Consider the following 27636-nt stretch of genomic DNA (forward strand, 5'->3'; position numbering starts at 1 on the left):
ACCGTTTTTCAACGTGTCTTGGGATTCAGTAGCAGTAGCATCTGCTACAAGCTGTTCTCTAACTAGAGTCCGTCTGTTACAGTGACAAGCCTTCCTGGGGCACGTCTCTCTTTACTACTAACTGGCACCAAGATCATAGACAACCTGTTAAGAGTTCTCACCACAAAACAAAACACGCATAGGCAAGGCAGGACAGTGTGTAAGTACATGGATGGTACACGTTAAAGTGCTGCTTACAAATGTTCCTCTTTTACACACTAACTTGTGCGCATGCTCAGATACGTGTACACATAAGCTGTACCATGTGTGCTATGGCACGTGCTGCCTTCTCACCGTTTGTGTCCCAAGGATCAAACCGATTATCTGTGTGGCCGGCAAGCACTGCTCCTCATAAGCCCCTCACCTGGGCGTGAGACAGGCTTGCACACTAGAGACTAACCTGCCTGCCCTCAGAGCATTGCTATTCTCCAGTTAGCTCTTGCCTTATTTACTACTGTTGTTATTTGTAGAGAGACCATCTCAGACCAGAACAACACATTTTAATTCAGGTTATGATTTAATGACAGCAAAAATAGTGTCTACCAGAAGTATCTGGTAGTGTATGTCTTGTTTGCTTACATGCAGGTACAAGCTTTGTGAAAGCACCTCTGGGAACATAGTTGGACCTGGTTAATTTGTTTTGTTGAATGGATGTGAGTGACAAAATTGAATCATGACATGTTTCTACTAAAACTTGGTATTCCTTCAACCATGTATTATTATATTGTGTTGCATTAATGTATTATTCCTTTCTTGTTAGGAATGAGTCTGAATTCATACAGCGGCCAGTATAATCTTTGGAAAGTGTGTATTAGATTGTATTCTTTATAATAATTCTGAAATAGAATAAATAGATCTCTAAATTAACATTTAAGACATAAGCATGTCAAGTACAGGATAAATCCCCACCGTCACCTACAAAGCTCCTCCTCGTTTGGTGTGGGTTACTGAAAGTTTATTGAGGTAGCTTACTCTTTCCCACTGGGTTTCACACTTACTGCATCAGTTTTAAATGCTGTATTTCCTCTTAGGGCGTCTGTATGTATTGTTCCACTACTCCAAACAACCTGTAAGGTGTCATTAGATAACCAGGACTGGCCTTGAACTCTTTACCCTCATGCTCAGACGTCTGAGTGCTGAGACTATGGGCATGCACCACCACACCTGTACTTCATATAAAAATTGAAATTATAAAAATTATAAAAATATATTACATTTAAATCCCACATTTCTGGGGCCACAAACCTCTCTGTGTTTCATTAGGTGATTCAGACACTTAGCTGTGCTTGAATACCTGGTTCATGCTTAGAATCCAGATTTAGAGTGCTGGTTAGTTTTAATTTTCAACTTGGCACAATGTAGAGTCACTTAGGAGAGAGTGTCTGTAAAGGGTAGTCTTGGTCAGGTTGTCCTGTGGACGTGACTATCTGGGATTGTCTTAACTGTGTTAATTGAGGTAGGAATAGATAGGGGATCCCAAACGGTATGACTAGAGAAATTGAGTTGATAGAAGCACGCACCCTGTTTTCATTCACTCTGCTCCTGACTGGATCTGAGTAGCAGTTGAGAGTTCCTGCTGCCCTGACTCCTACCACTAGGATGGATGTAACCTGGAGTTACTAGCTAAAACAAACCCTTTCTCCCCTGAGTTTATCTCCCCAGGGTGGTATGTTAGAGCAAAAGAAACAAACGGACAGCTAACAACTGGGGAGACTTAGTATGGTACTAAGTAAGATGGAAAGGCCAGGTACAGTTTGTACTCCATTAAAACATGGGCCTTGAATGGGTGGTCTATAACCTCATGTAAAATTTAAAATGACAAGGAACAGTCTGATGTTGAATGTCTCATTAGTGGTTACCTGTAGGGAGTAAATGGAAAGGGAACAAGACGCATTCAGGGGTGACCAGTAATATTCATGGTGCAATTTGTTCATTTCTTTAATGTTTCACAAGTGTGTTTAAAAATTAATCTTCATTTCACAGATGACAAAAATAAGACTCCCAGAAGTTTAAAAATAAGATTGAAGTACTGCAAGTTGAGAATATTGTCATCTCTCACTGCCTACCCAACTTGGGTATTTTATTTTCATAAAATAAAAAGTGGAAGTTAGTCAGTTGGTGGTTGACGTGTGCCATTGGAAGATGAGTGCTTCTGTTCGTGGTATAGATGTAGAGTAAAGGTCGTAAGTTGGGTCTGTGACTTTTATGTCCGACTCTTCATGGAAAATTATGGAGTAGGATTCAGGAGGAGAGTCTGGACTCAGTGCACAGATGGGTCAGCAATCTCTCCCTCTCTCTCTGTCCCCCCCCACCCCCACCATGTTCTCCCAGTCTAGCTTTTGATGTGCCACAGGAAAGTGTTGAGCTTGCTTGCTTTGCCCCAAGAAGCGCATTTAATAGGTGAGGGGCTTCCACACGGAAGTCTCTGTCTAGCACCATTCTCAGCTCAGGGTGGAAGGAAGGAATGCCTTGTAGGGTTTCTGTAGTCGTGTCCCGTTTTGTACTGTATCTGGGCTCTAGCTACCATGACCTTCCCAACTCTTCACTCGTTAACTTGTGCTCTGCAGCTTAGGACCTCTTCAGGCAGTGCACCACGCAGTTGGAGTTATTAATACTTTCGTTCACTGATCACTGCCCTGTATTGTCTTGTTTGTAAAGTGTAATTTGTATGCAATTTTCGAATTTTTAGTTGTTCAGGTAGGAGCTAAATTTTAGTTCATTTACTCTGTGACCAGAGATGAGTGGGAGCTCTGGATAGAGGCCAGGCTACAGGGATGGCTCAGAGGTTAAAAAGTACCTCTAACTCCAGCTTTAGAGAGCTCACACGCTTCATATCCCTGCTTCATGCACATACACATAATTAAATTAAAAGTTTGGCTAGATGGTGGTGGTGCTCGCCTTAATCCCAACACTCGAGAGAAAAAAGGTTGGCAGATCTCTGTGAGTTCTGGGCCAGCCAGGACTGTTACACAGAGAAGCCCTGTTTGGGTTGGTGGGACACAGACAGACAGACCAACAGACAGACACACACACACACACACACACGCGCACACACTCACTCACACACACACACACACTCACTCACTTTAGAGTGAAGTAGTTAATTTTTATTTCCTGCTTTGTTTTCTTTCTTTTTTGGTAAACTGCATTTAAAGGGACAAGATTTAAAGCAGTTGTCTTCTTTTTTCTGTTGCTGTGTTAACATACTCTAACACAACTTCAGGGACAAAGGGTTTACTTTAGGTCACAATCTAGGTTAAAACCCATCATGGTAGGACACGTGAAGGCATCAGGAACTTGGAGCAGGTGGTGACGTGTCCCCGGTCACACAAAGAAACCAATGATCACAAGTATGCCATTGCACAGCACGTCTTCTCGTCTTCTCTACTTCATACAGCCTAGAGTCCAGCCAAGGGTGTGGTCCAGGCGTAGTAGATAAAGCTTCCCACTTGAGTTAACACAAGATAATTCTCCACAGACATTTCAGTCTATTTCCCAGGTGATTCTGAAATGTCTGCCTGTGGTAATGGTCATTGGTGACTGTATAACAGAAGTGGGAAGCAGTTTGGGAACTATATAGGAGGAAGAATGTAGTGCAGACTCTTTAAAGGGATGGGTGTGTGTGCGCGCCCTATGTACTTGATAAAATGGAGATTTTTGTTGCCCCTTTTCAGTGTGAGTTTCTGTGGGTGTGTCTGAGAAAGTGTTTAGCCCATACTCAGTTGGATGCTTACAGGCACCATAAGTTTTAGAAGAAGCTGATAGAGAGATCAGATCATTCTAGTGGCAGCCCTGCACTGAGATGGCCTGAAGTGCAGAATGAAGCCTTATATACTACTGTCTAGACCTGCTGAGTCTGTTTCTTGGTGGGCTGGGTCTGGGATAGAAGCAGATACACACAAGTTCTCCAGAAGTGGTCTCTTCTGAGCTTACACTAGCTCTCTGAGGTGGAGGAGGCAAGTGGTATGTCCACATCTTACAGATGAAGGAAGGGGTATAGGCACAGCACTGTCAGCGCCAGCAAGTGAAACGTCTCTCTGCTTCTGCATCTGATACTCCTCTCTCTGCTGAGCCATATTCCTGGACCTGTAGAAGGCATCCAGTTTAACCTGTGGCTTTGAACACTCCAGGAAACCAGGGGAATAGGGTTTCCTTGGTCATGTTTTATTTATACCAAGTAGTGGCTTTTTTTAAAGTGGGAAGTAACAAGGAAAGAATGCCCAGGAAAAGTATTTATATTTGTCCATTATTCTAATGTTTTTTATAATTGACTTTAAAAATCATGCTGTACAGCACATACTTAGTATTTTTACTTAGACTAACTAGAGAATCGGGTATTAAAAATAGTCCATAGTATAACCTTTTATTTGATCCCTACGCCCCAAGCCTTTAACATAGAGTATTGCAGTATCTTGCAACTCAAGTTAGTTTAGCCTGGATTTTGCAGTTTTGTTTTTTTTTAATAGTATTTGTGTTTATCCGTTTGCTTTATGACCAGAGCTGAGATTTTGTAGGGAAGTTGCCATAGTCTTTTGAAGGACTCTTGTGTGTCATGAATCTAAGGTCCTATAATTCAATGAGCACAGTAGTTCTAGTGTTCAGTAGCAAGTAGTAGAGAAGAGAATTCTCTGCAGTGAAGAGTGGTGTTTAGATTTGCTGTTGAATGCTTGAATAGCCCATGGCTTTATTAGTACAGGAAAACAACTGAAGCTCTGTGTCAAAGATGGGATAAAATAAGGCTTTAAGAACCGGGCTTATTACATAGCTTGTTTCTGTTTTGTGCATTTAAAAGACAAATAGCTGTCTTTTAAGAGCCTAGAACTTGTTATTAAAGTAAAAGCATTCAAATGAAAAATGTTTTAATTCAAAAGTATTTTATCTGCTTCATTTTTTGTGAAATGCCTAACTTTGAAATCTGTGTGAATAGTAAATGAAGGGCATTGCATTGGATTAGTTGAATCACTTTGCTTTTTAGGAAATGATTTGGCTTACTTGCATTGGTGTTAATTTTTTTCATTTGTTTTAAGAGACAAGGTCTCGCATAGCTCTGACTATCTGTCCATGCCGGTAGCTATAGCTGAGGGTGGTTTTAACCCTTTATCCTCCCAAGTGCTAAGATTACAGGTGTGTGCCACCATACCTGGTTTGACACTAAACAGGTACATGGTTACCTATGCCTTTTTCCGTATAGCTTTTGACTTTTCTATCATGTGAGAATTTGGAGTGGCATAGGTATTTATGAGATAAGCATAAGTCACAGACAGTAATTGAAAAGACTTAGGACTTCCCTTTTGAAGCGTCGTGTTCACCAGGGTTCACGCAGCCCTGCACTGCCTACTGAGCCTGGTGACTTAGTTTATGATACTCTTTCTTCTGTAGGGCAGAGGCAAATGTCCCAAAGCTGGGGCGTGTCCACCTGGTTAGACAAGGGACTCTGCCCTTTGGGAATGGTGGGTGAAGGGAGCGGCTTCTGCCGCCTGGGTGAAAACCAGGTCCGGAGAAAATGCGGATCCCGCTTCTGACACCAGATATCGCTGTTTAATTAGTATCAGGATAAACAATTAGGCCCAGATGTTTATTCGGGGAGAAATAACTCACAGCATAGACAGGTGAACACCATCAGGTTCCTGCTTTGGAGAATGCCTCCGGAAGTCCTCCTGCCCCCTTGGGGCTTGTAAGAGAGCTGTCTCCCTGGCCTCCTCTGACTTAGTTCTCCAGGTCACTTCCGCCCCTGGCTCCACCCCCCCAATGGGTGTGGTCAGTGCCATGGAAGGAGACAAAGTGAATATCCCACTACATACTTCCATCCTTCTGATTACAGGGATACAGCTTAGCTATGTTATCAGTACCAATCCCTTTAAAGGAACATATTTATTTATTCGTTTGATTTTTAAAGACAGGGTTTCTCTGTGTAGCTTTGGCTGCTCTGGAACTCACTCTGTAGACCGGGCTGGTCTCAGACTCAGAGATCCACCTGCTCTGCCTCCCAAGAGCTTGGATTAAAGGTGTGCACCACCACTGTCCAGCATTAAGTACTTTGTTTTTAGGAAATGTTGGCATAGCTGTATTTCAAGGGTGTTTTTGAGTTTGAGGGTGCTGAGATTTGACTTTAGGGTCCTACACATGCTAAGCCCGTACCTGTCATTGAACTGTGTCCTTAACCCTGAATTAGTTATTTAAGTGGAACCTCACTGTGTCACAGTGGTAGGGTCTATGTCTCCTTTGCCTAATTAGACTATTGAGTGTTGGGCTACAGTCTGGAGCTACCACATACTCGGCTTCACCTTATTTTGAATCATTAATTTCCTGATTATTCTGATAGATTTGTCCTGTAGAGGATGTAGGCTATGATAAGAATACTGTAAAAGAACCACGGGTGTACGTGTGTGTATGCTTAGTGTATGTCTCTGTGTGGCGCAAGGAATCTGACCTAGGACCTCCTGCATGGTAGACAGATACTGTGTGCTATTGTCCCAAACTGGACAGAGCCTGTGCAGTCCCTATCGGGAATTTCAAGTTATTATTGAAGAGGAACTCGTGTTCCAACTCTGCCTGCCCCCTGCCTTGTCTTTGTGGGTCAGCCTTAGATGTCGTCTTCACTTGTTGTCAACGTTACTGGGATAGACTCACTCGCTGCACCTGGAGCCTTACCAGGGGGTTAGGCTGGCAGGCCATCCAGACCCATCAGTCTCCTTGGCTCCCAAGCTTAGAATTGCAGGCATATACCCTGGGGGATCTGACCTAGTGTCCTCTGCAAGCATGTTATCAATGGTGTCATCTTCCTGGGCCTATCATGTCATTCTTTTTTCACATTGTGTGTGTGTGTGTTTTATTTTTTCACCTGCTCAGTCATCTAAGTCTCATACTGATTTCTTTTTAGTATCATAAAACACCAAAAGGTGCTTTCTTGTTAATGTGATGGATTGTGAACTTCAAAAATGATAATGTCTTCAATCTAAGGCTCCCTGCTTTGCAGAAATTTAAATTGAGAGTACTTGATTCTGTGTTATGTCAAATATATGAGAATGTTAACATATCATCTTGCTCTGATAATATGTATCATGATAAATAGAAGGAATTAGTTATGGAACTTGGTAATATGTGTGCTGTATGTATCTTGAAATATTTTTGTTATCTACAAATCTGTAAACAGTAATATAGTCATAGTTACCATATTGTGATTTCCCTTCACAGATAACAAGTTGTGCTAGGACAACCGCATAAATAATCCCTGAAGTCTCAGTGTAACGTGGACATTAACAGTGATGACACATAAATACAGATGCTTGGGAATTAAGTACTAGGCGAAGCACTTCAAAAGGTAAGAAAAGCCTGCGGTACTCTGTGAGGCCATGTGAGACAGTTAGAAGCCATTGCCTGGTGTGTTTTCAATGTGTCAGGCTTAAATGTCCACGGGAACCTGTCTAAAACTTGCAGGACTCAGCTCTAGGGATCAGTTCTGTTGTGAAAATACCAGCAGCAGATACTCTTGTTTGGCAAGTACATCGAGTGATGCTCTGTAGTGAGCCCTCCTGAGAAGAGGCTAACAGTGTGCTGAGAGTTTAGAATGCACGGAGCCTTGGGTCCTGATGGCGACTGTCACTGTCAACTGTGTCCTGTTGAGATGGACATCTGGGGAGGGCAGGGAAGTTGTGAGTTGGAGTCTTCAGTATGAGGCTGAATTTTTAAGGCATCTTACTTTTTGCAGGATCATATTTTCCCTGTGCACCCCTTCCTCATGTTATTTTAGAGCTGTAAACATACAGGGAAATGGCAGTTTTATTTACTTTGTGTACTATAGAATTTACAGGGAGAGGTTCTGTCTATACTTGGTAGGTCATACCTCTGTTTTTTCCTTCGAAGTAATCTATTCCTACTTCATATCTTATTAATGTAAACACTGAGATTAATAAGGGATTTCAAGGGTAAAGATATATAGTACAGTTTTTTTATTTTAATTTTATTATTTTATGTTTACGGGTATTTTTGTCTACACTCCAAAAGAGGGCATGGATCTTGTGGGACTATAGTTACAGATGGTTGTGAGCCACCATGTGGGTGCTGGGAATTGAACCTAGGGCCTCTAGAAAAGCAGACAGTGCTCCCAGCTGCTGAGCCATCTCTCCAGCCCTGCAGTCACTTCTGTAGGATATTAGAATGAGAAGGAAAGTTTGAAGAGAAAAAGTTAAAAAAAAATGTACTTTAAATAGTGCAGACGTGCTGGACATGGAAGTGCCTGCCTTCAACCCTGGCATTTGGGAGGCAAAATAAGGTCTACCGTACATCCTGAGCTCCAGACAACCACGAAGTGTAGGAAGCCCCTGTCTGAAAACCAGCAAGAGGAACAGCAGGTGTGATTATTCGTGCACACCTGTAATCCCCGCCCTTGGCAGCTCAAGTTCAGCAACGTAGGGAGGGAGGTTTGAGGGTAGTCTGCGCCACTAGAAACCCTGTGTTGGAAAACAAAATCACAACCAGGAGCGCTGGCTCTCATGGTTAGCTCTAGCACTCGGGAGTGCTGGCTCTCATGGTTAGTTCTAGCACTCAGGAGCGCTGCCTCTCATGGTTAGCTCTAGCACTCGGATGGTTAGCTCTAGCACTCGGGAGTGGTGGGCTTCTGTGAGTTAGATTAGCCTGGGTTACATAGTGAGACCCTGCCTCAACAAAACAAAGACACATAAACCAGCAAAATACTATAGCATTTACAGAAACAAAAAGCGTAAGTGTGTTAAAGTAAGTATAGCAGGCACTGAATCATTGTAACATTTATTTAGATTCTGTTGGCTATACTTAAGTAGGCCAACACAACACCCTTAATCTATTCATTTTTGCTAGATAGAATGTTGGTTTAAAGAATTGAAGATTACATCAGCCCTTAATTATAATTCTTCACTTAAAATAGTATCCATTTAAAAATGTCTAGTTTATTGCTTAGAATAAAGTGACAAGGTCAATCATAAACATCTGCTTGTCTTTTTTCGAGTACTATTATTTGCAGATGGCAACTCCTAATAACCCAGTTAGCTAGAGCTTATAGTTTCCGGAAAACAATGTCATTCCATACTAGTAAAACTGCAGTTAAATATAAACATGCCAAGAATTTGAATGCTATTGGGTTAATTAAAATACTGGACTGAGTATTTAACTCAGAAAACATTGACTTTGAATTTTTTTGATTTTGTGGATTTCACATCACACATACCAACCCATCCATTTCACTGTTGCGTTTCTCTTGTTGAGAGTCTGCATGGTAGTGCATGGTAGTACACACTTTAGTCCCCTCCCCTGGAAGGCCTGAGTGTAAAGCCAGCTGGGTGACAGAGTTAGTGCCAGGACAGCCGGGCTGTGTAGGGAGACCTTGTCTCAAAAACAAAAACCACGAGAGAAGGGGGAGGGGAGAGAGAGAACAAGAGAAGGAAAAAAAAATACATGTGGCAGAAAGTACCAGAAGCTTTGTTGGTAGCTGAGTCTTTAATGAACCCCGTGTGCTGTGCTACGAAGGAGTCATGCTGCGTGTTGGGCTGAGCCTCATGGTGGTTGTTAGGCCCTACTTTTTGTACTCAGTCCCAAATCTAGGAAATCCTTTAGGTCATCTTTAAGCCGGGGAGGGAGTGGGTGCAAGAAAGGGCTGAGTCATGTTTTACTCAGATTAATAATTGAGTTGTTGTAAGGATTCGTTATATTTCTCCATTTCTCTGCTTAGTGTCCCTGAGGCCACTTAACAGGAAGCACCAAAACACCCCTGTGAAGACACTGCTGTCTCTGTGATTCTGTCATCAGAGCACATTGCTAGCCTGAGTTAATTTCCTTATTTAATACCTTTTTTTTATCATTTTATTTTGAAGAGAGGCGTTAAGCTGAGAACCTGAAGCTAAAGCTCATGTGTAGATCATAGCTTCGTCTCCTTGAGGATACAAGGAAAAGAGAGGCCATTTCCACAATGATTGATCTTTGGTTATGCAGGTAAGTTTCTCGTCTGTGCAGTAGAGAAGACAATGGTAGTTTTGTTTACTGGGATGGGAGGACATGTGTTACTTTCCATCTTTCTTCCTCTGCCTTGCTGTTTTATGGCGATCTCAAGCTGTAGGAGATGAAGATTAAATATGTTTCCGTTTCGTCTAACAAATGGATAACAAGATGACTGTTGGCATCTTGAGACTAGACCATTAACCCTGTCTTTGCAGGGGCAGTTTGAAATTCTTTGGCTTCTCTTCAGTTGTTTTAAGTGTGTATTCATTTGAATCTATTCTGTCTGTCTTCCTATATAACTCTGTCTGTCTTGTCAATCATCTGTTGTATCTCTGTTGATGACAAAGAAGAGATCCCTGTATATATAACTGCATGATAGAATGTCTAGACTTCTAATCGGTGACTATTAACCTTTTGATAGTGAGTGGATAAGGTCATAGGTGCTGTTCTACTACAATAGATCGATACTTGTACAATTGAAATAATTAGTCTTTTAAAAGAGTGTATGACTAGGTGTGATGATGCGCACTTGTAATCCCACTGCCGGGATGCAGGAGGGTTGTTAGAGTTTTAGGGCCAGGCCTTCTGTCCAGGGCTACATAGTAAGTCCCTGTCTCAAAAGACATTTGAGAGACTTGTGTGATAAGCTAAGCCTGAGCATAGCTTATGCTATAGATAGGCAGGATTGTATTGGTGACACCTCTCAGTTACCCTGACTCGGTTCTTCCTTTGACTTTGGCCTTTGTACCTGAAAATATATAGGTATTGTGACCAGTTTTCTTAAAGTTGTCCACTTAGTAAAGCTAATATAACGATAATAATACTGGTGTTAGTTAGGTGTTGGTTGCTCACTCCTTTAATTACCAACGCTCGGGAGGCAGAGGCAGGAGGATCTCTAAGGGTTCGAGGCCATCCTGGTCTATGGAACAAGTTCCAGGACAGGGTCAAAGCAATGCAGAGAAACCCTGTCTCTAAAATACTGGTGTTAGCTGGGCATGGTGGTGCATGCCTTTAATCCCAGCACTTGAGAGGCAGAGGCAGGTGGATAGATCTATGTGAGCAGGAGGCCAGCTTTGTCTACATAGTGAGTTCCTGGACAACCAGAGCTACATAGCAAGACCCTGACTCAAAAAACCGAAAATAATAAAAAGAAAATAATATTGGTATGAATTGCCAACTCCTCCATTCTTAAAGTAGACTGGGAACACTTTTGGTGAGTAGAACAGGAGCCAGAGATTGCAGGTACTGCATTAGAAATGGTCTTTGAGTAAAAGTGTAGCTGCAGCATGGGTTGTTTCTGGTTTTGTCCAGTCTGTCCTGTGTTTTTTTGGTTCTTACTCAGTTATAAAGGTGTAGTCACGGGTTAGAGGTTTATGATAAGAAAGAGCTAATAATGTTTCAGGATTTATGAAAGTAGATTCAAGTTTAGGGGACGGTGGTTCAGTGGAAGGCTGATAAGAAGAGTTAGGATGTGGATTTAGGGGAGCTTGGATTCTGTGGACAAGCTGAAGAAGTTTGATTGGCCCTTTTCACTCTCCTTGGAAGACTTAGGAGGTTGGAGAATGCAGCACAGTGAGGGGTCTTCCTGTCTTCCAGAAATGCTGCTGTCCTTTAGATGGTGGGTAACATAGGACAGAGATCAGTATCATTAATTGTTTAGGCTTTGCCTTCATTCTGAAACTTTAATACAGATCCTGTACCGAATGGGTGTGGCTAAGGCTGCCACCAGGTGTCTCTAATTTAGTTTATTAGCAAAGGCATTCCTGAACTAGTTGGCAATGGGTTCAGTTCTATTCCCATAACAACTTCATATTTGGCAAGAATATAATTATATGTCCAAACCTCTTCATTGGATTCTTTAGTGACTTTGTATTTAGCTAAAATAAGGAAAATAAATATTGAAATTTGGTTGGAATAATGTAGACATACTTCATTAAACATCCCTTATTGATGAATGGCTTTTATATCCAGTTTATCATATAATTGCAAAACACATGTATACTTCATGTATGCTTATGTAAAAAATAGGAAAAAGAAGAAAAATATAACAAAGATTTGTTGTACTCAGTCTTCATAATTTGATTAGGTTTTTACTTTAAGTGTATAAGATAATTTTATAAGCTGTTGTTTGATTCGTCTTTAGCCAAAGCGAGCATGGCCTGATTTATAATGTTTGTTTTAATCATTACAGTTTAGTAAAATACTAAGGAGAATTATGTATCTAATTTGGTTTGCAACTTGATGATCGTTAGGCTATTGCCTTCGTGCCGGGATATCAGTGTTTCTCAAACTTCAGTGTGTGTGAATGGGTTGGATAGGGCCTAATGTTCTTCAGTTCTTCCCTTTACTTGCCTTTCCCCTCTTCCATTCTAAGTTATCAGATGCAGGTCTGAGTTTCCAGCAAGCTTCAGGATGTGGCTCTCAGGCTTGTGAGTTACAACAGATTGAAATACCAGAAAATGCTTGCTGTAAAGTGTGCTCCTTGTTGGTCTCTAAGATGGTTTATGTCTTCTAGTATTTTTGCAGTTTATTATTCCTTTCCCAAGACAGCTTCTTGATAATTGTAGCCTAGTAGTTGGACAGTACTAAACCTTTTTAGGGACTAAAAGACACTAATCAGTGTTTTAGTTTTATAACGAATCATGAAGAAAAGTACAGGCTTTCCATAGGTGTTTATTTGATAGTGATTTTCATATATATATTTGTGTGCACATACAAATATGTTTATATGTTTGTACATACACACATATACTTTTAAAGTAATCCTCAGTACTAATGACAGATGTCTGATTCAGTAGTCTCTTGTGGAAGTTGAATTACAGAGAAAAGTTTTGCACTTTGTTCAGCTTGGTGTGGAAAGACACTTAACTGAAATCAGTTCAGAGGTTTATAAACCTTTCACGGGCATTCTTTTTTATATAAATTTTTATTTAAATTAAAAAAAAATCTTATTTTACATAGCAATCCCAGTTCCCTCTCCCTCTGGTACTCCCCCTATCCACTGCCCAGGGAGGGTGAGGCCTCCCATGAGGGATCACCAAAGTCTTCACATCATTGGGGTTTAGTGGTCATTTTACTGAAAAGTAAAGCATTGAATTTTTCTTATTATTATGTAATCCCAAATTAGGAAGATAATTAAATTTATATTTCATAGTTTGTTTATGAAACTTATTTTTGATTTTATATTCATGTTTACCATAGATATTTAGTATCTAACCATCAGTTTTGAGAGCTCCAGACTTTGGTACATCAAAGAAATAAATTGCTTTAAGATTTTTTCAGTTTGTGTTAACACATTGAACTTACATTTATTGTAATTGGAAGTGGACACATTGATCAGTACTTATTACCTGTAAGTAAAGCAGAACTGTCTCTTGATGGCAGGGTTAGAAAAATAAATTGTAGTCAGATTGCTGCTGTGGGTCTTAGACAGTGGCGTTCCTGTGAGATGCTGTCTCCATACTTACTGCTAACTTGGCTTCCATGACATTCGCCAGAACAAGCACTTGCCTTTAAAGATTTTTAAAGCACGCCCTGCTTTGAAACAAAGTTAAGTTCATCCAGTTTAACATATCTCACAGAGTGCTTTTCTTCCTTAATGCACTAGCAGCGGCCAGAACAAGGCAGCAGTGTCCTTTAGTGTTTGTTGCGTAACAAGTTGCTGGAGTCTTCTGTCGTTCCAGCTTCACATACAGTATCAGGTCATGCAGTTGAGGCCTAGAAGGGAATGTGCTTGATTTGCATGGGGAGAAGATAAAATGGCATTAGAAGGGCTCTGTAAGAGGGAGGCCATTGCAGGGTGACAAAAGTGTGTGTGTGTGTGTGTGTGTGTGTGTGTGTGTGTGTGTGTGTGTGTGTGCGCGCACGCGCACACGGGATATTTGTGAAATGATATTCCTTACTTCTGAAGTGACTGTTTTCCCTCTGAGGGCTGCTCTTGCTTTCTGTCCTCCTCAGAATACTTTCACACAGTGCCGTGTCTCTCTGTAGAGAGTAAAGCCTTGATTGCCTGTGTTGTTAGCCAGTACAAGCTAATGTTGGGACTTACTGAGACTCCATAGCAATGTGCCAAACAGCTTGCTGTCAAGGGACTTAACCTGAAAGCATTTTAGTAAAAGCCGCAGACCGATTAGAATGTGTTTTATGAGATAACTAGCTGGCCCATAGCTTCAATGGTGCTCCTTGAAGGTTCATCAGTTGTGGGTACTTTATGCCCTTCTGGTTCTATATGAACTGGCTGTGTGGCTGTCAATAGGCTGTTGAGGGTGTGTGTGCCTCAGTCTTCTCAGTTGTAAAATAGGTACAATAACTATTCCTGTGTGAATTGTGACTTCAGGGAGTAGAGGGATGGCAAACATAAGCATGGAGTCTTAGGGCATAGTAAATGGTATTTACTTGTTAGCTGTTATTAATGTCATTATTGAACATTTTAATAAAGTAACTTTTGCCCCATTATTTATTAATAGTGGCTATACTTGGATAAAAAGTTATAACTTCATACTTTTGTTTTAGATATATTAACGATTACCTTTTTCTCATTATTTTGTTTACATTTTTGAAGGTTCCCAATGAGTGGATCATGATGAACGTATGGTAGGGACTTGCCATAGTATGGCTGCTTCCCGATCTACTCGTGTTACAAGATCAACAGTGGGGTTAAACGGCTTGGATGAATCTTTTTGTGGTAGAACTTTAAGGAACCGTAGCATTGCTCACCCAGAAGAGATCTCTTCTCATTCCCAAGTACGGTCAAGATCACCAAAGAAGAGGCCAGAGCCTGTGCCAGTTCAGAAAGGAAACAATAGCGGCAGAGCTTCAGACGTAAAACAGCAGAGTGCGCGAGAGGCGTGGGTCAGCCCTAGGAAAAGAAGACTCTCCTCTCCCGAGAAGGGTGACCTAGAAAGGCAGGCCCTAGAGAGCTGTGAAAGGAGGCAGGCAGAGCCAGCCCCTCCAGTCCTAAAGAACATTAAACGCTGTCTTAGAGCCGAAGCCACAAACAGTTCAGAAGAAGACTCGCCTGTAAAACCACACCAGGAATCGGTAGAACAGAGGAGGACAGTAGTGGACCATGATGCAGAGTTCCAAGGGACTAAACGAGCTTGTCGATGTCTTATATTGGATGATTGTGAGAAAAGGGAAATTAAAAAGGTGAATGTCAGTGAGGAAGGGCCACTTAATGCTGCAGTAGTAGAAGAAATCGCAGGCTATTTGACTGTCAATGGTGTTGATGGCAGTGATGAGTGTCAGCCTGACGGGAACACTAAACAAAATAGCACTGGTTCCTATGAGTTGCAGGAAAAATCAGTAGCTGGAAATGGGCATTCAGAAACCCAGACTGCAGTGCTCTTTGGTAGTAGGAAGGAAGACAGTTGTATAGACCATCTTGTGCCTTGCACCAAGTCGGAAGTGCAGGTCAAGTTGGAGGACCACAAACTAGTAACTGCCTGCCTACCAGTGGAACATCGTAATCAGCTGAGTGCTGAGCCAGCTTCACGCCCTGTTTCTGAAACCCAGTCATCCTTACGAGACTCTGAGGAGGAAGTAGATGTGGTGGGAGACAGCGGTCTCTCCCGAGAGCAGTGTGGTGAGAGCCGCAGAGCCCCTCTGGACTCGGGTCCTGGAAACATGCCAGTCTCTGTGGAGCCAGAGCCCTCCTCTATGCTAGACTGTGCTTCGGCTCAGATGACATCTTTAGCTGAACCTCAAGAACACCGATATACCCTGAGAACTTCGCCCCGAAGGGCAGCTCCGAGCAGAGGTAGTCCCACTAAAAACACATCTCCTTACAGAGAAAACGGACAGTTTGAGGAGAGCAATCTCAGTCCCAATGAAACAAACACAACTGCTAGTGATAATGTAAGTGAGTCTCCCACAAATGCTGTTGAAATTTCTCAGAATGCAAAGGTTCTGTGCTGTGACCCTCAAGGCTATGGAAGTGAAGGACTGAGTAAGTCACCCTCAGAGGCCAGAGTGGATATGGGACATTTGCCATCTGCCAAAGAGAGTGCCAGTCAGCACCCTGCAGAAGACGAGGATGATGACCCTGATGTTTATTACTTTGAATCAGATCATGTGGCACTGAAACACAACAAAGAGTATGTGTAACTATGGTAACCATGAGCTCTGCTTTGTTTATCACCTCTCAGGTTCTCGGTGTGTACTCATCAATGTCTGTCCGTAATGCTTTTATTGCAGATGAAGTGAACACGTTAGCAGCAAGGTTGCATTTAACATACGCTTTTAACTTAAAGCAACAGAGTGGACATTGAGCTTCATTACTAGTCAGTCTCTGTGCAGTTCACATTTCTAGAGCTGACTTCCCCCGTGTCCAAATAAGAAAGGACAAGTGGAGACTTGATGGTAGTGCTTTGATCCTGAGCTAGCACCTGCACTTTGCCTTATACTTGTAGAGATTTGTAAGGTCTGCCTTTAAATATGGCTGCAATAAATCACGACTGTGTAGCTATCATCCAGGAACTAGAGGTCTGGCAAACTAGGCATTATTTACATTTAAATCCCCATTACATTTTTGACTTGAGCCATAGTCTTTGCAGCTTAGAGAAATAGTTGTTAACATTGTGACAGTGATTTTTGACATGACCCGAGCAAATAGTGACTGTAATTCCTCGAGCCTGTGTGACAAAGGCACTAAATAATTGACTATCCAAACTCTTTACAATTTTACTCACTTACTTTAAGGTATTCTGGAAAATAACACAATCAGAGATAACTTTAATAACCCTGGAGAAACTGAAATGCTCGTCAAAACTACTTAATGTGTAACAGTAACCAACATGGGAATCAGTTCCTTCCCTAGCCTGGCCTTTAAAGCTGCTGTCACAAAATCAGATTGTGTTGGTTGTACAACAGTGATTGAATCTTAAGAATGTGTCTAATGCTTTTGTTGTGACAGATGCCTGATCAAGTATCATATCGTGGCTGTGAGACACGATCTTCCTACCATGCTTAGTGGGACGCTTGTTCAGCACATGCATCTGGTACTGTTGTGGCCTTTTAGCATAGGGCTCTTTTCTGGGGAAAAAAAAAGTTTTTTTCTGTGCTTTTTGATTTTGTTTTTTGATTTTTTTTTTTTGTTTGTTTGTTTTGTTTTGTTTTTGAGACAGGGTAGCTGTGTAGCGCTCTGGCTGTGCTGGAACTCCATCTGTAGATCAGGCTGGCCTCAACTCACTGAGATCTGCCTGCCTCTGCTTCCCGAGTGCCGGGGTTAAAGGTGCGTGCCGCCACTGCCCAGCTTCCTGTGTTCATCTAAAATTCTGTTTTAAAACCGGATTTAGAATTTTTCCCTGAATATTTTATGAATTATTGTAGAAGGTTCTGAGTCTAATACACTAGAGATCAGTTTGATGCAGAAAAACGCAGTAATTGTGTAAGGGAAAAATGTGTTAGAAATGAGGTAACTGTTACATGATGGCATCCACACAGTCCAGCATGAGAGGTCAAGGCAGGAGGGAGCTTGGGGTCAGGTAAGGGGACCCTGGCTCAAAACCCAAACTAAAACAAATCAGTAGATGTTTTCCATTTATGCATAATTTTAAAAAGGGGGTTTTGTTTGCAGATACAAAGAAATATATTTTAGAGAAACAACAAAACTTCAAAAAGTATGATGTCTTGCTTCATTTTCTTCTTTTTGAAATGAGGGCTATCTTTCTGTGTCATCTAGGTCAGTGTTGAATTGTGACTCAAGTGTTTCCGTTTAGCATCTTAAGAATATGGAACTTCGAGTTTATGTCTCCGTGACCAGCTCCAGCTTAAAGGAGTTTGATGTCTCCAGAACTTCACTTGTTTTCTGAATGAGAGCCTGGCTGGTGTGATGAGGCATAGGCTCTGCCACTGAGCCGCATCTTCTCATCCGGGAAATGATATTCCAGTAGTTTTCTTTCTCCTTGGTCTTTGTTGTCTTTGTTACAGGATTCTGGAGAATAGTAATTCAGTCTTGTTAATTTTAAAAATGAGCTCAAATGGTGGTTAATGACAATACTCCCATAGTTAACACTTAACTGCGGCTGACTTGTCCATCAGCATGGAGGAGCTCGGGAGGGAGTCAGTCCTTTAGAGTTGGGGCGCTGCTTGCTCTGAGGGCAGTGCAGTGCTCAGTGCCCATGCGTCATCGAGGCACTGGGTAAAAGAGATCGCTTGCTCTGCCCCCTTCTCTCTTGCTTTATCCCACGCCTTTGAAGACGACGCTTAGTTGCAGGTTTTCCTGCTTGAATCAAAAGCAAGGGCCTGCGCTTTAGGCAGGCCCTGTACCAGTGTTCCTTTGCGATGGAAAGGGTTAGTTAGCATCATGACCTTCTTGCTTTGCAGTAGCATCATGTGATCATGTTGCATGTAATTCTTTAATAAAGCCCCCCCTTTTTGCCTCATTTGTTCTATTCCCATGTTTTTCATTCGTGTCAGAGATGATTAAAAAAGAAAAAGCTTAAAAAAAAAATCCAGTGATTGTTCAAAACCAGCACAGTTATGGTTGTCTAGTGCTTTCAAGTGTGAGGGAATTTAAAGTACTTTGAAAGTGGTGTTGGTGAATTGTTATTCTCTTCTACACCCCGTGTGCTAGAAAAGACCTCTAGTTTGTTGCCTGTGAAAACTGGGAATTTAGCGTTGCCTACTGTATTCGTTGGACTACTCCAGAAGGGATCAAGTCATTTTTCCTGCTGCCAGTTAAAGGTTATTACAGCCAGGAGCCGTGGTGCACACATACATATCCACAGGCTCTGTCTCAAACAAAAGTATGTTAATGGAAAAGTCTGTGATTGCCATGGTTTTCTCTTAAGAGTTAGGAGGCTCTGATTCTACCTGTTAAACCTAAAACTTTCCTCTACGCTAACAGAAACGATGTTGGCAGCCTTTGCCTTGTCCTTGTAATTTATCCACCTGTTTGAAAGATTATTACTTGAAGGTTCTCATCACTTGTAAGTATTTGGGAAGATTAGAGGCCTCGCTTTAGACCTGGCTCGTGACAAGTTAGGCAGCGGCACAGGGAAATGAGTGTTTGGGGTCCCTAGCTGTGCCTCACATTGTACCTGCTGAGTAAGAAGCTAGAAACTGTCTTCTTCTAGTGAGATTCTTGCTCACGGTTGTCTTAGTAGATGCTCTCAGAGGTTTGTCGAAGAGGGCCCAAGGCAGTACTTTCCCTGAAAAGTTAGTGGTGGCCTTGAAGGAAGATAACACTCTGTGGCCCTGCAGTATCTTCCTGACTGGCTGCTCTTCCTGTTTAGCATTTAGTTCTGGCTTTCAGAGTCAGATAAGGATTGCTAAGGCCCTGGGGTTTTAAGATTTAGTGTTAATTTTCCAGTTCAAAGGGTAATCACTAGAAATGAAGCTTTGTATGTGCATCAAAGACAGCTACTAAGTAGCCTATTCCATAGGCAGTCAGTCTGTCTCCCACCACCAGGGCTGCGCAGAGGTTTAACTGGTCGGTAGCACACTTCCCAAGTGTGTGTGAGGCCCTGGGTTTCCTTACCAGTGCTGTACTGAGAATGCACAAGTCCACTGTGAGCTATTAGACCAAAGGGAAGCTCAGGCTGGCCCCGCTTGTGATGTTGCTGACGGTGACCTTGTGCTTCTGACCCTCCTCCCTCTCTGTTGCTGGCATACTACAGTGCCATGACTGGGCTCAGACTTCCGTTTTCTCATTGGTAATCTGAGCTGTGCCAGTTACCTCTCGTGGAATGGATGAAGACTTCCTCCATGGATTTAGGGAGTTTTTAGGTTGAGGATCTTGTAGAGCATGTATTGGTTTAAAAACCCTGACTAGTTAGAATGACCTGGTAATGACCTGGTTTTTATCTGTCAGAACCAGCACTTTAGGTAACAGCCCCTGTTTAACTCATTGTTTTAGGTGACAGCCCCTGTTTAATTTACTTAGCTGCTGTCCTGTTCTTTGTTTTAGCGGTGTGTTTGTGAAGAACAGCGGCTTTGTATAGAGGGTTCGGTTCATTTGAAAAGAGTGGTCTGAGGGTTTAGAATGCTGTGATCTATGAAAGACGACAGCTACTAGGGGAGAGCGTGCCCAGGGCTCCGTTTCAGTCCCTGGAAGAGCTGTAGGTTCCCAACCTTGGCTGGATTAATGGGAGGAGCAAAAGCTGTCAGAAGTGTAACATTTGTTGTTCCAGGGAATAGTCACTGACTAACCAAAACATGTAGTGAATTGTTGCCAATTAAAACATTGTTTTATTATGTGTAAGCTTGTTTTGCTTGCATGTATGTCTGCAGCACATGGGTGTGCTGGGTGCCTGTGGAGGCCAGGAGAGGGAAGGATGCCTTTGTACTGGAGTTCCAGAAGGTTGTAAGCCACCATGGGTGCTGGGGACCCTGTATGTACCCTGACTGCCCAGTGCCCTGGAAGAAGCAAGCAGCTGGTGCTCTAACCACTGAGCCATCTCCAGCCCCGTTACCAAAACCTCTCACCTTTAAAGTAATGTGGGAGATTTTAAATGATTGTCTGCTCTACTCCCAAGGGCCCGGCGGGCACATTGTTGATTTAGGCTGTCGCTGCAGAGGTGGTGGAGTGACACGTGACGTCCCTGTCCTGTGGTATGGTTCCTGCTCCGGTAGTTTGGCTTCTTGTATGTTTTTGGCACCTCTGTGGCTTGGCATTTCGTTTCAGTTTTGTGGACTTTCCCTTTTAATTGACTGCTTTTAGCTTTCCTTGAACTTAGAAATCGGAACGATCAAACGAACCAAGATGATCTTGTGTGGTTCACCGAGCAGTTTCTTTCTGAATGGATACACGTGAATGTTTGGTCACTATATGTCCTTATTTGTCTTGTTTTCTTTTTCTCAATAGAGAAATTATGGTTCCTTTTTTATACATGGTAAAAAAAAATTGATTTAGTAATAAAATATTCCTGAAACTGTATTATTTATCTGCTGGTTTTTTTTTGGTTTTTTTTTTGTTTTGTTTTGTTTTTTTTTTTTTGAGGCTAACCTTTAGTTGCACAAGCTGTGATTCACAGTTTTTGTGGTAGTAAGTGGAAAAATTAAACTTTTCTGTACTAATCTTGTTCAGCAGCTTACCTGGGATGCCGTGCTCATAAGCAAGTTTAACTTGGACCATATGTGTAGGTATCTTTTACCCAGTTCTCTGACTATTGAGTAACCTACAATTTGTTGTCATTTTCTGACAGTAAATGGCATTACTTAGGGAATTAAGATCTGAATTTCTCAAGACTTTCTCACTTTATCCCTGATAACAAAGAGGTCCTTAAATTGTCTGTAATTTCTCATGTGATACATTATAACTTCCCATTACCCTCTCACAGGGTTAGAGAAGTTCACAGACCCCAGAGAATAAGTCTTTTTGGTTAACTACAGAAAATACTGAAAGGATCCAAGTGAGTGGCCGTATGAAGAGATGCATTCATAGGCAAGGTTGGGGAAAGACCGAGGCACTCTGGACGCGTAGATTGTCCCTCTAAGCCCCGCCTTTAAAGAATTCTTTGCTGTGGATGGTTGTTGGAATGTGTGTACTCCATGGTGGTTCTTTGCTTGCTCCGTAGAGTCTCGCGTTAGGTTCCACGTAGATTTGGGGTCTGTCTATCACTTCTTCCTCCTTGGCGTTTTGTCCTGCATACCCTTCCTAAGTCCTCAGCTGCCCAGGCTGTTTTCCGGCTGTGCGGAGGAGGACGCCTCCCTGTGCCGTCCACTCGCAGTTCCTCCTAGTGGGAAGAGAGGTAGTGATGACACTGCTCGTGGCCGTCCTCACACGCACCACTGCACCACGGTCGTGTTACCTGCTACCTAGGGTGTGAAGAGCAGTTACTTCCCTACTTTCTCCGTCGGGGGTCTTCAGCCTCCTTCTGCCACAGCTGTGAGGAGATGCATCTGACATTTGTGTGCATCTGCCCGTGGGAGGATGTGTATGTGTGAGCGTGCGTGAGTTTATGTTCACAGGTGGCTGTAAGATTGCAGACATCGGTGCGGGAAGGGAACGGAGTCCAGGTCGTCTGTAAGAGCAGTGAGTGCTTGTAACTGCCTACTCTCTCCAGCCCTTCATCTGACTTAATTTTATTTTTAAAGTTTGCTTTAGATATTCATTTCACCTTATATATAAATGTTTCTGCTGCATGTTTGTGCACTATTAGAAGGTGTCAGATACCTTGGAATGGATGTTTGTGAGCCATGTTCTGGGTCCTTTGCATGAGCATCAAGTGCTCTTATACGCTCATCCAGCCCTCCAGCTGCATGATATATTACAACCTTTCCCTTCTCCCTCCCTCCCTCCTTCCCCCTCCTTTCTTCCCTCCCTTACTTCCTCCTCCCTCCCTCCCTCCCTTCCTTCCTTCCTTCCTCCCATTTTGTTTTGTTTTGTCTCTGTTTTAAGACAGGGTCACTGTGTTGTCCTGTAGACTAAGCTGGCCTTTAACTCACAGAAATCCACCTGCCTCTGCTGGGAGTAGAGGCATGCACTACCATGCCCTGCTTGACTTCATTTTAATGTACTCTGGGAGTATTTCTTATAATTTTGGTTGTGAGCCTAGCCTTTAATGGCTGAGCCATCTTTCCAGACCAGCTGGAAGTATTTCATGACACTCTCTGGCCTGCTGGTTGACTGACTATTTCAGATACTGACGGTTGAATTCAGGGCTCTATTGTTGAGATTTTCCTCCAGCCCTGGAAATTATTCTTTTATTGACCTTCAGTGACAGTGTGGATTGACTTTTGTTTATATCCTAAAAATTCATATAAGTAGATTTTAAATAAAGAAGCTGAATTGGAATATTGGAATAGGAGTTTTAATTGAAGATGGAGCTATGTTGGTTAGATAGATATTGCCGTGGCTGGGGTGGGAGTTAAAATTAGATCATTGGTTGAGATAAAGTTCATCAGGATGACCATGAAAGACATGAAGGTTGGACCAGGTTTGAAAGGTAACTCTGACAGATTAAGTGGCGTGATGCATCTGGAGTTTTGTTGCTGTTTCTCAGGCCTGAGGCCTTTGCTGGGTGAGGTCTGCTGTGTACTGCCTTTAGAAAGGAATGGGAGTATGTTCCTGTGTGCGCGCTCCAGCTTACGCTATCCCCAGTGTCTGGTGAAACCCTTCCGTTACTTGCGTTACTCGTGTGTGTGGGTGCTCTGCCTGCGTGCGTCTGCACCATGTGTGCTCAGTGCAGTGCCATTGCGGAATTGGTAAGAGGGCATCAGACCCCTGGAACCCGGGTTAGAGAACAGTGATGGCCCAGCTTGTGGTTTCTCTGAAAGAGCAACCTGTGCTCTTAACCACAGCCCATTTCTCAGCTTTCTTCTTAAATAAAATTAACTGTAGCAAGTGTGTGGCATAGGCCTTTAATCCTAGCGTTTGGGAGCCAGAGACAGGTGGATCTCTTGAGTTTGAGGCCAGCCTACATAGCTCCAGGATAGCCAGAGCTACATAGTGAGATCCTGGGTTGGAAAATTAAATTTTAAAAAGTTTACCTTTACAATATTTTGCGGAGGAAATTTGTTTTCTTTAATACTATACTTTATGCTGTTTAAGTTGGAATTTTTTATTCACCTTTTATTTTGCTACTTTTTACACTTCCTACATTATTATTCCTCTTTATTTTTGTTGTGTACTACTAAATTATTAAAATCGTAGAAGGAAAGTTTTGTGATCACAATTTATTGGTAATGAGGGTATGAAGTGAGAGTCAAAGTGATTATAGTCAAGAGGAAGTGTCTGATGGACTCTGGATGACTATAGTTAATAGATGTAGTGTGATAACACAAACATGGCTTATGACCTCACAGGGATCACATATCAGGTAATTATATTACAGTTCATAACAGCAGAATCACACTTGTAGCAACGAAAATAATTTTATGTTATTGTAATAATAATGTGTAAAATAATAAATGTATGGCGGGGTCAGTGCAGCCTGAGAACAGGTATTAAAGGGCGGAGGGCCACAGCATTGAGAGGGTAGACAGCCACTGCTGCAGATGCTGGCATTGTTACAACATGGGCAGGATGGTCTATGTTATGCTGGCTTCCCTGGTTATCACCCTCTGTTAGAGAGGCTGACTTGTTCTAACTCTTTTATTTGTGTATGATAATTGAGCACTTCAACGAGGGTATAGTGTGATATTTCAACACAGGTATAGAGTGTACCTGAATCAAATTGGAAAGGTTGGGTAAAGAGCAGTAGCAGTCTGTTACCAGTCCAGTTGTGTCTTCTGTCAGCGTTGAAGACTGTCTGTGCCGTCAGGCATCTTTCTGTGGTTTCTCCTCACACTCAGTTTCTTATTCTTCTTCCCCATTTCCTTTTCAGTGGGGTTCATTTGTATATGCTGCAGACGTGCTTGTTACAGTACCAGCCTATCCACAGGACTGTTAATGCTAGATCTGTTCACGTAACCACTGATGACGCAGTGGATTGGATCCCCTGGTCAGGTGCCCTGTTTGTTACTGGGAAAAAGAAATCAACAGCTCAGTGGAGTGTGCCAACCTTGCCCTTGGGGGTTGGGGAGTTGGCTCAGAAGATAAAACCCTTGCTGTGCAAGCTGCAGGCCCTGGGTGTGGATCCCATGAGCCCACAGGTTAGAGCAGTGAGTGCACTGTGTGTGATCCCAGTGCTTAGAGCCAGAAGAGCAATTCCCAGGGCAAGTTTTGGCAGCTGGAATAGCTGCATCTATCTGCTCCTGCCTCTGTATAGTGAGGGATGTGTTGAAATTAGATATCCTATGCCAGCTTCTGGCCTCCATGTACATGCAAGACTGCACAGCATAGACACCCACACAAATGACACACCTTTAGATATACCACATATATAAAAATAAAATGCCCAATAGGCCAAATTTTTCCTCTAAATATCCCAAAGAAAAATGGGTATTCAAATAAGAATTTAGATACAGATATTAACAACAGCACAATTCACAACAGCCAAAACCCACCCAGATGCCCAGCAATCGGTGAATGTCACTACTGATGGAATGTTACTTGGCTATAAAAAGGGAGGAATTGCTGGTAAATGGCTCAGTGATGGAGGGTACTTGCTGCTCAGTTTACATTTTACTGTAAAAATGCCTAAAATGCTGTAGGACATAATTATCATATCATATGTTGGAGATACATGTTTAAGATAACCTCCCTGGAGACGAGAAGAACTATATTTTTTTCCTTTGAGCTTTATTCTGTTTATAATGTGTAAGTACAGTGGAGGTTCACAGATTTATAATAGGGCACACATGATGGGAGCATGCTTCTGCTTTATAAATGGCCATGTTTAGAGCAAAAATAGAAAAACTGTTTTATGATTTACTTATTTTTACTTTGTGCGCATTGGTGTTTTGCCAGCATATATATCTGTGTGAGGGTGGCAGGTCCCCTGGAGCTGGGGTTGCAGATGGTTGTGAGCTGCAATGAAGGTACTAGGAATTAAAAGCAGGTCCTCTGGAAGAGCGGCCAGTGCTCTCAACCTCCGAACCAACTCTCCAGCCCTAGAAACTGGTGTTTTTAACAAGGAAAAGCCATTCATTGATGAATCTGTTTTTCCACCTTAGTAGGGGAAAATTTAAAGGTAATAGCAGATTTTGTTGGAATAGACTACAGAGCCCTGCCAACATGAGAGCTCAGCTAGCGTGCAGCAGACTTGAAAGCAACTTGGGTTGCTGGCTTTAACCAAATTGTGTGATATATTGGAATGTCTTAAATACGTTTTGTTCTCTTAAGTAGAACACCAAAGTGGTCTTGGGAATTACAGGTTTGTGAGTGTTCTTTATATTGTAAAGGTATTGTAATTTTAAAGGCTATTTAAAAGAAAACTGGGTGTTTGGGGGGGGGGAGTAAACAAACTCCATGACTCTGCAAGGGTAGGGAAAGGGACTGTGTATGACCAGTTAATGGGAATTTCCGCCCTGGGAGACAGCCCTGCCCTTGAATGAAATCCCCAGAATTTTTTTTTTTTCTTTTTCTTTTTGCTTTTTTTGTCTTAAGGTTTTTAAAGACAGGGTTTCTCTGTGTATTCCTGGCTGTCCTGGAACTTGCTCTGTAGACCAGGCTAGCCTCGAACTCAACAAAGATCTACCTGCCTCTAGAGTGCTGGGATCAAAGGTGTTGGCCACAACCACCTGGCTTTTAACCCCTCACCCCACCCCCCCAGAATTCTTAAGAGCTATATTATTAGCTTAATTCAAAAGCATTGTTTTTTAGAAGTTTACAGATTAATTAGGAATGTGTTGCAGAGTTCCCAGATGCCCTGCACCTCTGCTCAGCATCTTACGTTAGAATAGGGCATTACAAACTGTGATGCATTATTAATGTGCATTCTTTACTATTATACGTTCCTTAATTTTTAGGCCTAATCTTTAATTGTACAGATGTTTGGGGCACTCAAGAATAGTGTTGGTAATTTATTTATTTATGTTTTGAAAAGCACAAATTTATTTAGCAGAGATTCTTACTCTTGTATAGTTTGAATAAAAACCCATTTTTAAAAAATGAATTTAGCATTTCCTATTCCCCTGGATTTCGTAAAAACTTACTAACATTTTTCTGTCTAGATTACAGTGTGACAACTTTATTTCATGATGTTGGAATCATGGGAATTTTATTTTCATGTTCATATTTCTGCTCTGGATTTGTATTTTATGATTAGAAAAGTGTTCATAATGTAACAGAAATCTGTGCCCTTCTTTTGTGATGTTGGGGATTGAATCAAGAGTCTTGTGCTAGTAAATGCTCCTCTTCCAAGCTGCCTCCATCTCCGTGTTTATCCTTAAAGTGGCAACTTGTATTTCACTTTGGTATTCTGTGGTTGTGTGGTGGCTTCGGTGGTTATTTTGTTACATTTGGTGTAGTTGGTAAATTGAGGTGTGATCAAGTCTTACTTATAACTGTATTGGGAAAACAGCCGCCTCCCTCCACAGGATCTTGTCTTATCACAAGGATGGCCTTGAATTTGTTGTGAACCCTGGGCTAGACTCAGGTTTGTGAATCTTCTGCAGAGTATTGTTTATTACTGCCATTGTTGGTGAATAGGTATTGGTGGACACCGACCATATGGAGAGGTGTATGTAGTTTCTGTTAGTGACTGGAGGACTGAATAGAACTTCCTGTCACTCTGAAGAGGGAAAGTCAGTAAGATGGAGTGCCCTGTTTGATTTTTAGTGAGTGTGGAATATGTTGTTTCAAGTTGAGCAAGCTGAGGTAGGTTAAAACAGTGGACAGAAGCAAGACCGCGAAGTTGAAAACGCCCTGAGAATGGTGAGTAAGAGCAGTAAATTAAAGCAGTAACTATTGCATACACCACTCATTTTTGTTCCTATAACTGAGTACCCAGATGAGGTAATTTATGAATTTTTACTTTATTTTATTTTGGTTTTTCGAGACAGCCTGTCCTGGAACTAGCACTGTAGACCAGGCTAGCCTCAAACTCACAGAGATCCGCCTGGCTCTGCCTCCTGAGTGCTGGGATTAAAGGCATGCGCCACCACCACCCGGCTCGTTTGTTGTTTCTTATAGTGAGAGTTTTTATTTCCTAGTCACTTAGGATTTTTGTGATCTTGTTCCTCTTTGAATATCTTATGCATAGGTTGATCATGAATTGCTTTAGGTTAGGTAATCATTGCAGACAGAGCTTTCTTCCTCCTTCAGGTTTAGAGGGTAGCTTTGCTGATTTGCACTCATTT

General features: G+C 42.1%; 1 protein-coding gene across 3 annotated transcripts in view; it reads left to right on the top strand.

Annotated features, from left to right (window-relative positions):
* Nucleotides 1–9891: 9891 nt before the first annotated feature.
* Nucleotides 9892–27636, top strand: part of Zzz3 (zinc finger ZZ-type containing 3) — a 37317-nt gene continuing 19572 nt past the window's right edge. For 2 of the 3 annotated variants that reach the window (XM_051195550.1, XM_051195557.1), the window contains exons 1-2: nt 9892–10002; nt 14570–16103. In XM_051195550.1, coding sequence (XP_051051507.1) covers nt 14599–16103 — 1505 coding nt within the window. In that variant the 5' untranslated portion in view covers nt 9892–10002; nt 14570–14598. The remainder of the gene's footprint in view (nt 10003–14569; nt 16104–27636) is intronic. The other variant, XM_051195563.1, reaches the window with a different exon arrangement.

The sequence above is a fragment of the Phodopus roborovskii genome, unplaced genomic scaffold (assembly GCF_943737965.1).
Source record: "Phodopus roborovskii unplaced genomic scaffold, PHOROB, whole genome shotgun sequence".
Classification (NCBI taxonomy): domain Eukaryota; kingdom Metazoa; phylum Chordata; class Mammalia; order Rodentia; family Cricetidae; genus Phodopus; species Phodopus roborovskii.